Here is a 15,928-nt window from a genome sequence, read left to right as displayed (position 1 = left end):
GCAGACCAAGCATTGGAAGAGGTGATGTGGTAAAAAGTCCCTGTGAAAGCACCTGAGAGCTGAAAAATGCCACTAATGCACACACCTTGTCAGCAAGATTGAGAAGGGCATAACCTGCCTAACAAGCCATAAGGAATACAATGGAAAACAATTTATATACAAAAAGGTATCCATGACTATACATGGTAGGAGAAAATAAATTAAGTGAGATTACAGAAAGGGGAAATTAAGATAATGGAAATGCAATGGAAAATAAATGGTTTTCAAATTCACATTCATCCCATGAGATGATGTACTAGCCTTGTGCCATATGTAATGCTATGGATCATCTATGCAACCCCAGTCATAAATCTTGAGTTGCACCATGCCATTAATGACTTCAGCTTTCATCCAGACAAAGTTTTTGATTAGAGTTACTGGAGCTTCACAAGCTGGTGGTGTGTCCTGGCCACCTGTAGACTGAAGACGGAAAGAAAAAGTGAAGGAAAACACTTACTTCAGGTAAGTATAAGATGCTGATAATTTAGTCCAAAAAGAAGAGAACTTGACCAAATATGCGTCCGTGTTTAGAATCTCTAGATTGTGTCAAAGTACTATTTGGTCTATTTTGGCCTTGTAATATGTTCCCTGTTGAATTTCTTGCATTTTGGAGACATTGCTCTGCAGCATCTAAAAAACCATAATAACAGGGCTCTTGGCATTTATCCTGAGGATTCTTGGGAACTTCCTTTTTGAGTTCTCAGAAAAGCACTCAATTTTCCTTCTTTCTTGAGCCCTTAAAGGAGATATTATTACAAGATACAGTGTTATGACATTATCTAATCTATGGTTCTTGAAGAACAGAAGGATTTACTGAAAGTTTTAGATTCATAAGAGTACATTCACTGCAGAATAAATACTGGACCAATAGCTAAAGGACACCTTTTTATCTCTGAAATGTTTCAAAAATGTATAGCTAGGAAACAAAAAACCCCAAAGACTTCTGGATAGCTTATTAGTGTCATACAATTTCAGGAGTCTTACAGCTAAACACTTCACTTTTCCTATTTTCTTTCACTTGATTATTTAATGAACAGAACAACTGCTGTGAAAAAGCAAGCCTATGGTAGGAGAAAATAATTTTGTCATCACCATTTCTTCAGTAACACTGCCTGTTGTAGCATGGGACTGGTCATCCAGATAACTGCTCAACTTCAACCATACCTTGTAAACTGAGTATTTTCACTGTAAAAAACATCCACTATGAACTGAGAACACCCATCAGTTTGTTTTACACTACAGTAAGGGTATGTATCATTAATCTAAGCATAGTTAAGTTATTAAAGCAGAAAAAAAAAAGTAAGTACCCAGATTTCTACAAAAGGTCAAATATTATAGATACTGTTGAATTACTACAATAATACATGTTATTTGAGAAAGTTCATTAAAAATAGTTTTGTTACTCTTAACTCCTAATACCCATGTTTACATATTTCACCACTAAATTGCCGGTTCTTCAGAAAAATTGTTACTGGGAAAAGGAGCCTTCAAGAAAGATGGAGAGATGGAGTGAAACTTTTTACAAGGGTCCTGTAGTAATAGGACAAGGGGGAATGGCTTCAAACTGATAGAAAAAATGGGTGCTAATGTCTTCACAAAAGATTCAATGGATGGGAGTCTTCATTAATGATAGCAGAAACAGGATGTTAAAGTCTTCAGGAATGACTAGGTCTGAAAAAACGAACCAGAATGGCTGTGGCAATCTTTAGGACAATGTCTTTGAAATGGGTCTTACTATATCTACAAAAATCAAGCCACCAAGTTTGTTACAGAGCCCAGACAATTAACTTTAGGGTAATAGGAGAAATGAGTCCACACAAATCTACTGCAGAGCCCAGATGGTCTGAACTTCTGATGGATCTGCAAAATCCAGACATCCTTCCAAAATTTAGGGGAAAATTATGATATATGTTTATGGGGGAATGTGTGGTAGGCGGTTTGGGAAGGCTGTACCTTCATCAGTGTGGAAAGGAAGAGGGCAAGATGTGGTCAAGAGTTTATGATGAAAGGAGGCTGCATCCTCTAAAACCTCCAGAGAGACCCCATAGGGGAATGGCCTAGTTGACTCTCTCCCTTTATTAGAATAAAATTGCAGGACTCCTCTGTCTCCTTTATGGACACTGGCATTTCACAGCATGGCTCTTCTGCAAAAAACTTTAAATGAATAGGTTTAGATTTGATATTAGGAACAAATCCTTCACTGTGATGGTGCTGAGGCACTGAAAGAGGTTTCCCAGAAAAGTTGTGGATGCCTCATCTCTGGCAGTGCTCAAGGCCAGGTTGGATGTGGCTTTGGGCAGCTTGGTCTAGTGGAGAGTGCCCCTTACACCAACTACCTATTAATTACAGTTACCTTCTCCTACATAAAAAACCCCACTCTTACATGCTACCAATAAAGAGAAGAGAAATAAAAAACCCAAGAGAATCATTTAACACAAGAGGCAGACAATGCCATGAGACACAACTGTGGCACGCTGTAACATTGCAATACCATGTGGATGCTAATTTTATTTCCTATTCGCTTAGCAACGCTGTTCAAAATGAATGAATCAACTCTTTGAAACTCAACAGCAAATACTTGTCACCAGGGAGGGGCATGAGTCCTTGTACAAACACATCAATAAGTTTTCCTGAGTATAATGATACTCATCCCTTCCTGCCCTTATTAAGAACTCAGATGCTTGAGTCCTCAGGGTGTCTCATTATTCCACAGTTATACTACCACATCTTAAAGAAAAATAAACTGTCCCCAGGTCAAAGATTCCCTTCACACTTTTTGCCTTGACAATGTGGCACCCACTTGCCATTTCTGGGACAAGGAACAGCCACCAAGTTACCAGCAAAAGAACAGTGATTTAATTCATGTTGGGATTTCACCAATTCCACCTTGTAAGTAAGCTTTAATAATGAGCCCTAATAAGCCTAGGGTGTTAATGACAGTACCTAGTTTTAACCTATCAATATTACTCATATTGCAAGATCACACCACAAAGTTGGCTTACATTGTTCCAGCAAATTGAGTAACTAAATAACAATAAGCAATAATAACAATAAGTTGAAATGGGGTTGAAAAATTTGAAAAGCAAGCAAACAGTCAAGCAAAGAAATGAAACAAAAAACCCCATCTACCAAACTCGATATAGTTTAGGAAAAATTGTGAAATTACACCTTTCATTTATCTGAAACTGGGATGGTACAGTGTGAGGAGGATGCTTTCTTCTAAGATGTTTCCAGGATATTTTGGAAAACTCCACAATCCCATTATCATTTATGTGTATTATCAGTGAACATATAAACACAGGCCAAAGAAGTAAAGGAAGGCTCTGGTTAAAAATGCAGCAGCATACAAATTGTAAGAATGCAAGACTTACTTTCACAATATTTAGAAACCTTTTATTATCTTTTTACCTTTCATTTCTCACCCTTCTAACACACTACTCCCTGCAGCAAGGCAGCATTTTCCACCAGTCAATTAAAAAGGCAAGTGACTTGAACAAAGAGTGCCCCAGACACTCACAGATAAGAAGCACCACATCCAGCACATAGTCCATCCAGCACAGCACACTGCTAGGACAGACAAGGAGACCCTCCACTGATGATCAGAAGAAAACAGAAGAATGCATAGAGATAAGAAAATCCATCTTGCCTACAGCAATACCTACTTGTTAAAAATAAAAGAAACAGATCTAGTCATCACTGAGTAACCAAAGGGAGGGACTGGGCCTGAGTATCTTCTGTATTATAGGAAAAACACATTAACCAGTCTATTCCATATTAAAAAAAAAAAACCAAAAAAAAACCCTAAGTGAAGGTAAATGAAGAGAGTACAGAAAGTGCACCATAAAAAATGCTTCATGGCAGCATCTACATTTGAAATTACTTTTGGGAATGTCACCTCTGCTCCCAGTATCAATTAAGGATTCAATACTTCTAAATAAATATGCATTTGGCATCTACTTCCATTCAATTTTCAAATAGCTGTAATGCCAGTTCCTTCAGTCTCCCCCTCTGTTCCTCACCTCTAATCTTTTCATTCCATACTAAATGCACTTCCATAAATACTGTAGCAAATAGAAGATACAGTAACTTTCAATAGAACAATTCTGCATAGCACCCTAACTACGGCCAGGACACAGATCACCATCTGGTTTTCAGAAAATCAACACATTGCAATATTCTTTGATGATACCAGCTAAGGCTATTTCAAAACCACAGGTTTTTTTTTTAACCGTTTCTGAAACATATTCCACTATCTGTTCATTATTAGGAGCTTTATTAGAAAATTCCAAGTATTAGAAAATACATTGTAAACATCACATTTGCTGGACACCAAGAAATGCACTAGTAATAGTTTGGATAGTATCTGAATTCAAGTTCTTCATATTTCAGAAAGCATTTTTAAAAGGTAATTTTGACTTCTTTAGGGGAATGTGGAGCACTTTTATGGTTCAACCCACCTGGCAACTAAGTACCATGCAGCTGCTTGCTCATTATTTCCCTGAGTGTGATGGGAAGAAGACTCAGAAAAAGAAATACAAAAACTCATGGGTTGAGGACTGTTAAGAACAGTTAAACAGTTCAGAAAAAATCAGAGTGAAATATTATAATAAAAAATATCATTTTAATGACAAAAAAACACCCCCTAACAACAGCAAATAAGTAAATCCAAGAAGAACAAGTGATGCACAATGCAATTGCTCACCACCCTCTGACTGATGCCCAGCCTGTTCCCAAGAAGGGGCTGGCCCCTTCTGGCCAAGCTCCCCTCCTCCCTCCCCCACCCAGTTTTCATAATGAACACGACATCCCATGGTATGGAATATCCCTTTGGTCAGTGTAGGTCAGTTGTCCTGCTGTGCTCCCTCCCAACTTCTTGTGCAGCTCCTCATTCACAGAGGACGAGACACTGGAAATCCTTAACTTAGGGTAAGCACTGCTTAGCAACAACCAAAACATCAGTGTGTTATCAATGTTATTCTCATGCTGAATCCAAACCAGAGCACTGTATCAGCTGCTAAGAAGAAAATGAACTCTATCCCAGCTGAAACCAGGACAAGCATACAAAAATGCTACCAAGCAACTACAGAGACAGCAGAGCTGTTCTCTGCATGTGTTCCAATACAGTTAGTTGGCTTTACTGACTTTTCTGACTCTCTGAAGCATTACAAATGGAGAAGCTTGCGCACTTCTCATATTGCTGACGTGTGACCATTCATGTTCTCCCTGAAGAAGTGGATTCAAGCATGCCTCCAAATGCCTCCCAAGTCACCTCTCAGTCTCAGCCTCAGGAAAGACCCAAAGCTAAATCATGCTTTCCACCTACCAGCCCAGACTTCTGCAGAAAGAAAACATAGGAGCAGAGATCAAAAAGAAGCCATGGGGTTACCTAAACAGAACACAAGTCCAGGTTAAGTTGTGGCACACATTCAGGGACAGGTTAGCTACTGCCAATAACTCCTGTGTGGGTAAAGAGTTACTGGGCGGGCAGCTAGGGGGAGGAATGAAGGATCTGTATTGTTGTAAACATGTACTTGCCAAAGAGAGAATGTTACAAAATATAGCACCTCTTGTATAAACTGTATATCATTCATATTTTCTTATGTAAATGATTTTATTATCAGAGCTCTACAGTTCACGCACTCAAGCTTTGTGTGTGGCATCACTTATGCCCTGCCAGTCCTGCTCAGGCTGCAGCTCAGGGACAGGATTGTGGGCAGCTGGATGGGCCTGTCCTGATCCAGCACTCAGCCCAGCTCTGCTGCCTGGGCCTGCCTGACCAGAACTCCCATCACAGCCAGCAGGCTCCTACAAAGATCACTGCAGGCATTAAGGTCACCAATAACAGTGTAAGATTTTAGAAATACTGTGTTAAAGGACAGTGTGCATCTGTCAGCATTCCACTATATGGCTGAACCCTTCTCCATTTCCTCTCTACTCCTCAACTAGTCTTTTTCACAATAGATAAGCATTTTAAGTGTAAGCTTTCAGACTTGGAAAAAACTCCCAGATAAAAAAGGAATTCTGTTACCAACCAGAAAACAAAAATATATAATTTCAGTAACATAACATTACAGTGTTAAACAAATAATGTACTAAGAAATTGAAAAACATTTACATTTTTGAAAAATTCATGATTTCCACACACCTTACTTAAAATGGAGTGTGAGAATTACAAACCTTGCTGCTAAAGAGTTCTAAATAATTATGTTCAAAGCAGACTATTCCTTTATCTAGTACAAGTCAGCCTTATGCTAGGAAAATTAACAATACATTGAAAACTGTACACGTACATTCTAGTCAAACACACAGGAAGACCAGTTCATATCATCACTGACAGCCTGTTGTCACCAAAGACATTTGGTTTTGGTTCTTCTCAGAGTATTTATGGCAGCCTTGAGAATGCAGAAAGTTCTTTAAAACAAATATTATACAAAACTTGGATCAAGAACAAAAAAAAAATGAAAACATTCTGAAAGAATGACAAAGCACAGGGGAAAAGAACTATTGTGAAGCCAATAGTTTCAAAACCAAACACCCACTCATAACTGGCATGGTTTAAGTCACAGAGAACAAAAATTCCTGCCCAGAAATGACATGTCAGCTAACATTGAAATGCGAGTTGCAGGAAGAAAAGAGAAAAATGCTTACCTGTGTATAGAAAAAGAAGCAATAGACCTAATGAGGGATGCCACTGCTCCAACTCTAGCAGCTTCCACTGCTCCCTGTAACCTGTATTGCACAGTTTCACCATAACTGATGAAAGGTTGGTTGTAGACGACAATCTTCCCCTTGGCCTCCTGAGTTCGTTGGCGCAGTTCATCAAATGAGGCTACAACTATGACTTCTGCTGTAATTCCTGAAAGAAAGTATTACAGTGGTCTTAGCAATGCTTTCCTAGAGCTCTCCTATGGCCACTTCAAACAGACAGAAAAGCATGGATGTCACAGACATCCTTTTCACAAAAATCCTTTCTTTAGGATTTTTTCCTTCCGGGAAGCTGAGGCCCCAGAAACAAAAGGTAAACAATAGGTTATCTGCTTCTGTGGAATGCAACAGGTCAGTTCTGGATTGGCCCAGATTGAGTGTTTGGAAATAATGGCCAATCCAGAACTGAGCTCTCTCGGACACAGTCCGAGAGAGCAAGGTTTGTTGATCATTCTTTACTTTCTATTCTTAGGTAGTTAGCAGCTTCTGGAAACTCTCTTTTTCTTTTTCTTTTAGTATAGTTATAATGTAATATATATATATATATATCATAACATAATAAATCAAGCCTTCTGATCATGGAGCCCATCTCGTCTCTTCCTTCACCCCGAAAACCTTGTGACCAACCGTCGACACATGGACTGTGCAGAACTCAGGAAATCAGGATTAGGTTTTATTCCTGAGGAAGGAAGACAATGTGGAATACTACATCAGGGATCAGTACTAAACAGATGCAATAGAACCCTGTAAACCATGCTATCAGGCTGGAATTAAAACATAACTTGAAGAGCAAGAAGGATACATGGGGGGAATTTTGCTCTCTGCATAGGCTTTAATGTCTTACTGTAATCATTTGTAGCATCAAAATATTTGCAAAAGCTGCCTATGGGATTAATTTAAAAAGATAGTAATCTTTTCGTGGAAATGTTTTGATATGTTGCTAAACAACTTAGCTTAACATAAGACAGTGGAAGCCCATCTTAAGACTGTAACTCCTATAAAATTATTTAATCCATAAATGAAATTAAATTAAAGCTTTGCAGTGTCAACAAATTTTGCAATGTTCTTAATAAAAATAATAATAATATCATTTTCATATTTAAGTCAGAAGAATACAACAGTTCTATTGGATCTCCTTCAGAGAGTTTTTCCAGGAATCCACGCTTCCCAGTTCATGATACAGAAAACACAAGCAGGTTCCTGTGCAGGACTATTCACACATGGTAAGTTAGATCCCACCCAGATCTTTGTTTTTAATAGTTGGAATAGTTTTAAATTGCTGTATTATCTTACTTGAAAAAACAAAGAATGTTACAGATAAGCCAGAGAATCCTTCTAATTTTTAAGGACATTAATTGAGGAACTATATTTCACAGCATTTGAGAAGTAATTCATTAAAATGAGCACAACGCTGAAAATTCAATTTTGTTGATTGGTTACAGAGATAAGTAGAGACTGCTTAACAACACGGGCTGGTACTTTGCTTCTAAATATAGAAGAAATAATGGATGTCTGAAATTTTAGTGTTGTGCATTTCACCTAATAATCACAAAATACATAAATGGAAGCTGAAACTAATAACAAATCCTCTAGCAAGGATTTGTCACAATGAAGTGAAACTATCATGTTTTTAAGAATAAAATTATTCTCCTTTTATTTTCCAGTTGGTTGGTTGTTGGTTTTTTGTGTACTAAATAAGAATTATTTAGAGGATTTCAAAGACTTGTATTTAAAATCACAATAAACAAGAAAAACTCTTAGAAAAATAGGAAGATAATGTCTCCCAGCATCAGCGTGCCCAGGCTCATGGCTTCTTTAGGATGAAATTACACTTCAAAACCTTAAAGAAACCATTCCAGAAGTTTGGTTTCATTAGAATGTACCACTAAGAGTAGAACAGACATTTACTGCTACAACAAAAGTGAGTTTCAGCTACAAAAATAGCCTAGTGTGAGAGGGATCAAAATTTTAACTATTCAGATTCTTACCTTACCCTGACAACGTTTTAGAAAGGCAAACCAAAGAATCACCTTCACATATTACTAGCTGCTGTTGGCAGGCAGGTGAGCATACTAGCAGACTCCAACTGCTTGTAATTAATGGCAGGTTCAGCCACCTAGCTAAGGAACATCCCAGCAACAGGATAATTTTGGCTATGAAACCATGCAACTGGAAATAAAGCCAGGTATCTGCAAAATTTCATTTTCCACGAGAGAAGTCGTGGTTGATACTGCAATCTCTATTTCATTTTATCTCTCCCCAGTGCTCCACTTGGATCATGCAGCAGGCACTGGAAGGACACATGTCTTGGTGACTGTTTGTCAAGGGAAGCAAGGAGTGTAACTCTTCTGGGCATTACTGCATACATGAACAAACACCAACTCTGCAAAGCTTTTTAAGAAAGCTAAAGACATCTAATAAGTATGATTCCTAAGAAATAGGAATCATAATAATAATAATTCCTAAGAATTAGGAATTATATAATTCCTAATTATAATTCCTAAGAAATATGATGGTGAAATAAATTTATAGTCCTTTCTAGATGACAGGCATCAGGAGTTTGTACAGTGAGAATTACTGGAAATCTGTGCTAAAGGAAAGCTAAGGGAAAGAACACAAGCTTGCAAATTCTAGTTCAGTATCTCTACCCTCAAATGTCCCCAAAGAAGCTAAATAAAGCCATCCTTTGATAAAATGAAAAAAACCAAACATTCTCTCTGCGAGTTTTACTTAATGGCAGCATGGTTTACATAAAACATGAATTACACTGCTTTCCATAACAACATAAAACTTCACTCTTGTGTAGCTTCTGACTAATTCAATACTCATTTGCATTTTAGTGCCATTTTATACCATTTCAGATTCTTTGACTGAAGTTACAAGAGCAATGTTTATCTTAAACATATATGTGGACATACATACACAAACCACTCTCAAACCTTTTGTGCAAAAGGAGAAATAAAACAAAAACCCCAACAGTTTACCTGTTAAGGGGGAATGAGTTATTCCCTTTAGAAATTCCCTTTGGAAATGCTTCACCTTACTGAGCCTTTAAGCAAATCAATAGAAATCTACCCTAATATCTCCTACCAGTTCAGTGCCTCATGGCTCTGCTTCCCATGTTGAAAGATACTGTCTCTTACACCTATCATTACATTATTGGCTGTGTGTTATTGAACAGAATTCTTCAGAAACCCCATGTAAGGAGGAAGACAGACTGCCTGCTTACTTAAGCAAGATATAAAGATTATAACACACACAGTCCAAGAGATGAATACAGAGTATTTGGAGAATTAGCAAAGTAAAGGGCATGAATCATAGAAAGCAGAATTTCAAACATTATCAACTTGGCTGAGTGTATAAAGCTGAAGATTATTTATTTGATCTCATCACATGAAACATTGCTGGGTTGGGCGAGTGAACAATAAATCTAGCTAGTACTATGGGTTTCCTCTCATTTCTCACATTAAACAGAAAATTGTATCCTATTCTTTCTGAGAATTAAGGTATAGGAAGAGTATTAATGGTGGGAACAAGCAGGCAATTTTCACTTATCAACAAAATATTATTTTACAAAGTCCTCTGTACACTGAAATGTGTGTTTCTATCTCAAAACTCGAATATGTCACAACTGATGATCACACTGCCTGTTGAAATAATAGTATGGTATGCACTCGCAATCTAAAATCTGTCACAGGCAGGATGAACACAAGACTGATTGTGTATATATATAAATATATATATACATATATATTTTTATATATGTATATGTATTTTTATATATACACATGCATACACACATATATATAAAAGCACCCATAAATCAGCTGTGTGTAATACTGTTGTATAGAAGAAGTCTGATTCCTGGCATCAACAATTCTCTCTGAAGAGTCACCTCCTCACAGTGGTTTACCTGCCAGCAGTGAAGGAGTAGATTAGTTCAAAGGGGATTCCTCACAAGATAACTTCTCCCCAAGATTAACTGCAGCTAATACTTACATCATTTCAGTATCTAGAGATGTGCATCTGTCTGTGTTAGTAACAGGTTTCAGTGAAGAGAAAGAAAAAAAGGAAAAAGAAAAACCCTATGATCAGATTTTAGAAACTGGTGGATCTTCATTAAAACATCAATGAAATTTCATACAGAATACATTTTTACTTATCCCAGAAACACTCCATCCACAAACACAAAGAAATTCAATCAAGTTAGTTATAATCTATTACTATATTAAAAGGATGTCGTAAACCCAGAAAGAAATATTATTTGCATACTGTTTAATCTTATTACATACCAATTTCCTCATTACTTAACTATGGCCTTACTCTCTTCTTTTTTTCCCCCAGTCTCATTTTTGTCATTCAGGTAATAGAATCAGTACCTTGGAGATCCAGTTACAAAGCCAAATGCAGTCATCATTAATTTGACAATAAATTCTTTTCAACAGCAGCAAGCAAACAACTCATTCCTATAGACCTCCTAAACTTCATTTACTTCACACTAAAGTAAGAACTATGATTTCTTCTACAAATCACAGTATGGAACAGTGATGCTATTGACCCACATGCACTGAAGATACCACTGTCAAATAAATAAGCTGATAGGCAAGGCAATTTTTGCTTAAAACAACTAAAATACAGTAATTCTAAGCCTAGGCAAGACAAAGCTGGAAAAGAAGTATCAACACAAAAGTCAACAACACATCTAATTGTTCTGACAGCAGTGGAAATTTTGAAACTGGAGGAGATGTATCTGAAACATGTCCTGGCCTCTGTAGTCATGAGAGCAAGGACAGGATGTTACCTCTCCGTTCATCAGAACCAGGCATCAGGATATCAGGACAGGAAATCAAGACAGCTCTTCATGGTAGAGCAGGGGCAACAACACACCACAGCCACAGTGCCTGACCCCCATGTGGTGATCACAGCCCTGCTTCACACACCAGCCACTCTCACACCTCATCTCCTGCAACATCCCAGATTTCTCTGTTTCTACTTCAGCTCTCCCCACAAAGCTAATTTAGCCCAGAGCTGCTTCATCAGGTATGCTGTATTCTATGCTGACCCTGAACACATGCAAGCAGTAGCCCCAAGCTTTTCTTACCTTAGTCTGGCTATTCCCATTGTCCTTCAGACTTGATCATCTCTCCAGATTAAAAGTAACATGCCCCTGCTTCTTTCAGACACAGTCCACAAGCACTGTCTGGTGCCCATTTGCAAGGTAGCTTCTTTTAGAGAGCCTAGAATTTTTTCGCATGGGTCATATGATACAAAGGTAGGTATGTATGTCTGGAGATAAGGCAGTTGTTGGGACAGGTCAAAGGAAAGAAGGTCTTGGGGAGTGGAGCGGAAATGCAAATATATGCTTCAAAGCTAAGTAAGATTAGGGACTTGGCATTAAATCCTTTTTTAAGTTCAACATCCTCTAAAATCAGCTCAGAAAACATCTTCCTCCTCAACTTCTAGCATACCACTCTTAAAAACACGTTGCTTTCCAAAAACTCTCTAGGAACTCGTTCAGCTTTCCTGCAATGCTCCACAAACTTCAACCAGATTTTTAGAAAAACAGACCCAAATTTTTTGTCTTTAATGACCTCATCCAATTAAGGCTTTGTGTCAGGCTGAAGTAAATGAGAGATTAATATCATCACATCTTTTTTTTTCTCACTCAAAAATTATTAGCATGTATTGAAAATCTGAAATATTCTAAAACCTAGAAACACATTTGCTCTGTCCATACATATAAATATGTACTAATATAATAATTATAATATGAAGAAAATACTAAATATTTTAAGGGAACTGTGAAATGAAGAAGAGGGTTTTATTAGGAAGAAGAATTTTGTAAAATATGAACAATACTTCTAGAAAATGTGACCTTCCTACTCTGTGGAACAGCAAAGAGAATTACTTCACGAAAATAAAATTACATAGGACAGTTATAAAAAAGGATATGAGGCTATTCAGCTCTGATGCTTTGCACAGAGACTAAACATATTGTACCATTCCTTAAGAACACAGAGAAAAATATACACTATACAATAGTCAGTTTTTTTACAAATATGACTTAAAATTTCCAGCAAGTACTGGATCTCTTTTAAACAGTTCGGTTTCAATGTCATGTAGCTTACTGTGCAACACAAATCCTAGGAGAAAATGGGTTTGTCCCAACCCCCAGCACAAAGCCTTGGATGCCAAAAGAGTGGGGCAACAGGTTAGGTGCTCCCAGGAGCAGTCCTAGACAGAGCACAGGCTTGCTATGCAATGCGTAGGGAGAATCAGGCACCCAAAACTAAGATCCACAAAAATCAGTTTCTGAGGACACAGGTGCTGAAGGCAGGCAGAGCTGAGGACAACCATTTTCTCCTCAGTGAGCCAAAGGTGCCAGTCACCACTGGCTATCCCTTGGGATGAAGGTAATGTGGCCATCCAGCTGTGTCTGCATACCCCACACATGCAGAAAATCATACTCAAATCCTGCCTTCAATAGCTTCAGCCTGGCCTTAACACCCTTGAGGTAACCACCCTCAACACAGTGACACTGCAAAAGGACAAGACCCAAAAATTCACTTGTTTACCATTGGCAATCCACACAGTTCACCTGAACATTGGTTAAAGTAGCAACTGGAACCCATGTTCTCCCCAGACAGCATGTCCACCTCAAAGTCATGCAGATACTTCTACCCTCTAAATCTTTGAAATGCTACTGCACTAACTTTTAGCCCAGATGCATGGTCACTGAACACCACAGTGTCTGATGTCCTTCACAAATGTCACCTTCTACATTCCATGAAAAACAGAAGCATAATTACCATAACACAATCAGTGCTACTCTAAGTAATAATAAACAATTCAGGTATGCAATACTGAGGCTCATGGTCTCAAGATGTCCATCAATAGCTCCTCATACATGAAAGAAGAGAAATCCAGTGAAAACAGGAGGGCTTTGCTGTGCACTGTGCTCTCATACCTATGACTCTCTCCAACCCCTGTTCTCAGCACTGAACCCCTCATCAAATGGGTACCCAAGTCCCTCCAGAAGCATCACTTTTCTTCCAGGAGATCAGTGGTCATCCAAAATGCTGGCAACTTAAGGGTAAATCCTCTGATACACATTAAAAATAACTTTTTTATTGGCCTTTTGTTTATCTAGCTGAATTCCCTAATCCATTTCACCACTGAGATAAAAAAGAGGATGGTCAACACTGGGGACTAAATGCATCAATGAGGACAGGAGCCAGACCACTTCTTTCAGCAGCATTCCTGGTTTAATAAAAGGGTGGACTGACAGCAACAGCCCACACCAACAATTTCAAGACAACATGCATTATCCCCATTTTATACAGAACAGGCTGGAATTGCTTTCATATTATGTAATTGCAAAGCTCCTATCACCTGTAAGAGCAGAGCTGGAGCAAATGTTGCAGGTTAAACAAAAAAAAATCCCCATAACTTGAACACAAAAACTAGGAAAAAGTCTGCCAATGGATCATTTTCATATTTATATTATTTCAATTTTGCTGCAACTAACAGTATATAAAAAAACAGAGACTGTTCCTTTTTTTTGAGGAGACATTTCAGGGCAGGCTGCTCTGAAGTTGGTTCTGCTTGTCAGGATTTCTTTAAAATTAAAGGGCATGGTCACCCATCAGGGTAAAAAAAGTGCATTTTAAAACACATGCAAAAAAATGAACTCTTTGATACTTTATGGTCAAACATCTGCTAAACTACCGCTTTCCTTCAATTATGGGATTCTCAAAACAACAATTATATTTGGGGGATATAATCAGTACCACCAGAAATCAACACAGTCTCTCTCTCTCTCTCTCTATATATATATATATCTATGTTTTGCCAATGTTGAAACACTGAAAATGAGACAAGGACATTGACTAAATATGGTAGATCTCCAGTTTTCCAGCGCCCAAAACCAAGCACTTTCTATCATTCAATTCTGTTTGCTACCTAGGAATCCATTTCTTCAAGGTGATGACTATTTTCAGCCCCTGCTGATTTCTGGAAATCCAGGTCACTCTCTTTTATGTTTCTTCTCTCCCTGTCACTAAAGCGGGCAGTGAAGTGACTCCCTCCTTGTAAAGAGATCAAAGGAAGTGAAAACTTTCTCTTTGACTCAACACCTTCATATCTTGGAATACACTTGGAGAGGGAGAATGTTGGAGGTTTTTCCTCTTCAATAGAAAAATCTAACCTTTTCTGTACTCTCCTTTTTTGCTGTGTAAATCAGATGGAATCTGGGAACTTGACATCTTGGCATATTTCCCAGTCATGAAGAAGAAAGTAGGATTTTATCCACAAGATCACAAGGTACTGAAAAGCCTCCTGCACATCATCCAACTGTTCTGTATCTGAGCCAAAGTGGGCAAATCTCATAAAATCAAATAAATGAGAAAAGCTCTGTGCACATCCCAATAGGGTTTCAATGCCATAGGCATGACTTAGAAGACCTGCAGGAAGACACACTCCTGGTATCCTGGAGTCAATGGACTGGCTTGGACTTCATAGCTAAAAATACTGCTACTATTTAGGGCTTCCTGTTCCTGCCCTGAAGGATTGCAGTTTTTTTCTACACTCACATGGTGTATGCTGAAATGGAAAGTAACCAACCTCAGCATGTGCTCTAGCCATTGGGTTCCTCTTAGAAAACACTGGTTTGAATTTCCATGGAGAGAAGGGAAATTAAACCCTGCACGTCCAACATCCAAAGCCAGGTGTCCTGGTTTAGGGCAAATCTGGGGGGAAACCTCTGAATGGGGTCCCTCTAGAAAGCAAATTCAAGTGGCCCCTCCCCCAACTGGTTCAGGAAAATATTTCCTTGGAGAAAAGTGGAAGATACTGTTTATTTAACAAGCAAAGTATTTACAAGCATAAAAAATGAATAATATTAAAAAATAAAACCTCTTGCTATTCTGAAGAGATGGCAAATTCAGAAAGTCCTTGTCATGGGGTGTAACTCAGCTCGCTCAGTCTCTTATCAGTCCCTCCTGAGCTGGAGAATGCTGTGTCCCAGCCCCTGATGGGCCACAGGTGTGAGCTGCCAGTGTTTTTCTGGGTTTTCAGTCCACAGCAGGTTTGAACAGTTTCAAGAAAAAGAAAAAACACAGTCCAGGGAATTTCTTTGCCTCAGCTAGCTAAAAAAAACCTAACTAAAAAGCAAAGAGCTCTCTTG

At 38.3% G+C, this 15,928-nt stretch overlaps 1 protein-coding gene across 1 annotated transcript in view; it reads right to left on the bottom strand.

Moving 5' to 3' along the window:
• Positions 1 to 6,687: 6,687 nt before the first annotated feature.
• LOC102033383 (carboxypeptidase Q) overlaps positions 6,688 to 15,928 on the bottom strand; it is a gene marked incomplete at its 3' end in the record, with an annotated part of 12,257 nt that continues 3,016 nt past the window's right edge. Inside the window, exon 2 of the mRNA XM_005422930.1 lies at positions 6,688 to 6,895. Coding sequence (XP_005422987.1) covers positions 6,688 to 6,895 — 208 coding nt within the window. The remainder of the gene's footprint in view (positions 6,896 to 15,928) is intronic.

Source organism: Geospiza fortis, unplaced genomic scaffold (genome assembly GCF_000277835.1).
Source record: "Geospiza fortis unplaced genomic scaffold, GeoFor_1.0 scaffold7, whole genome shotgun sequence".
NCBI classification, from domain to species: domain Eukaryota; kingdom Metazoa; phylum Chordata; class Aves; order Passeriformes; family Thraupidae; genus Geospiza; species Geospiza fortis.
The sequence above is the reverse complement of the archived record's forward strand: the minus strand, read 5'-3'. Positions and strand labels throughout refer to the sequence as shown.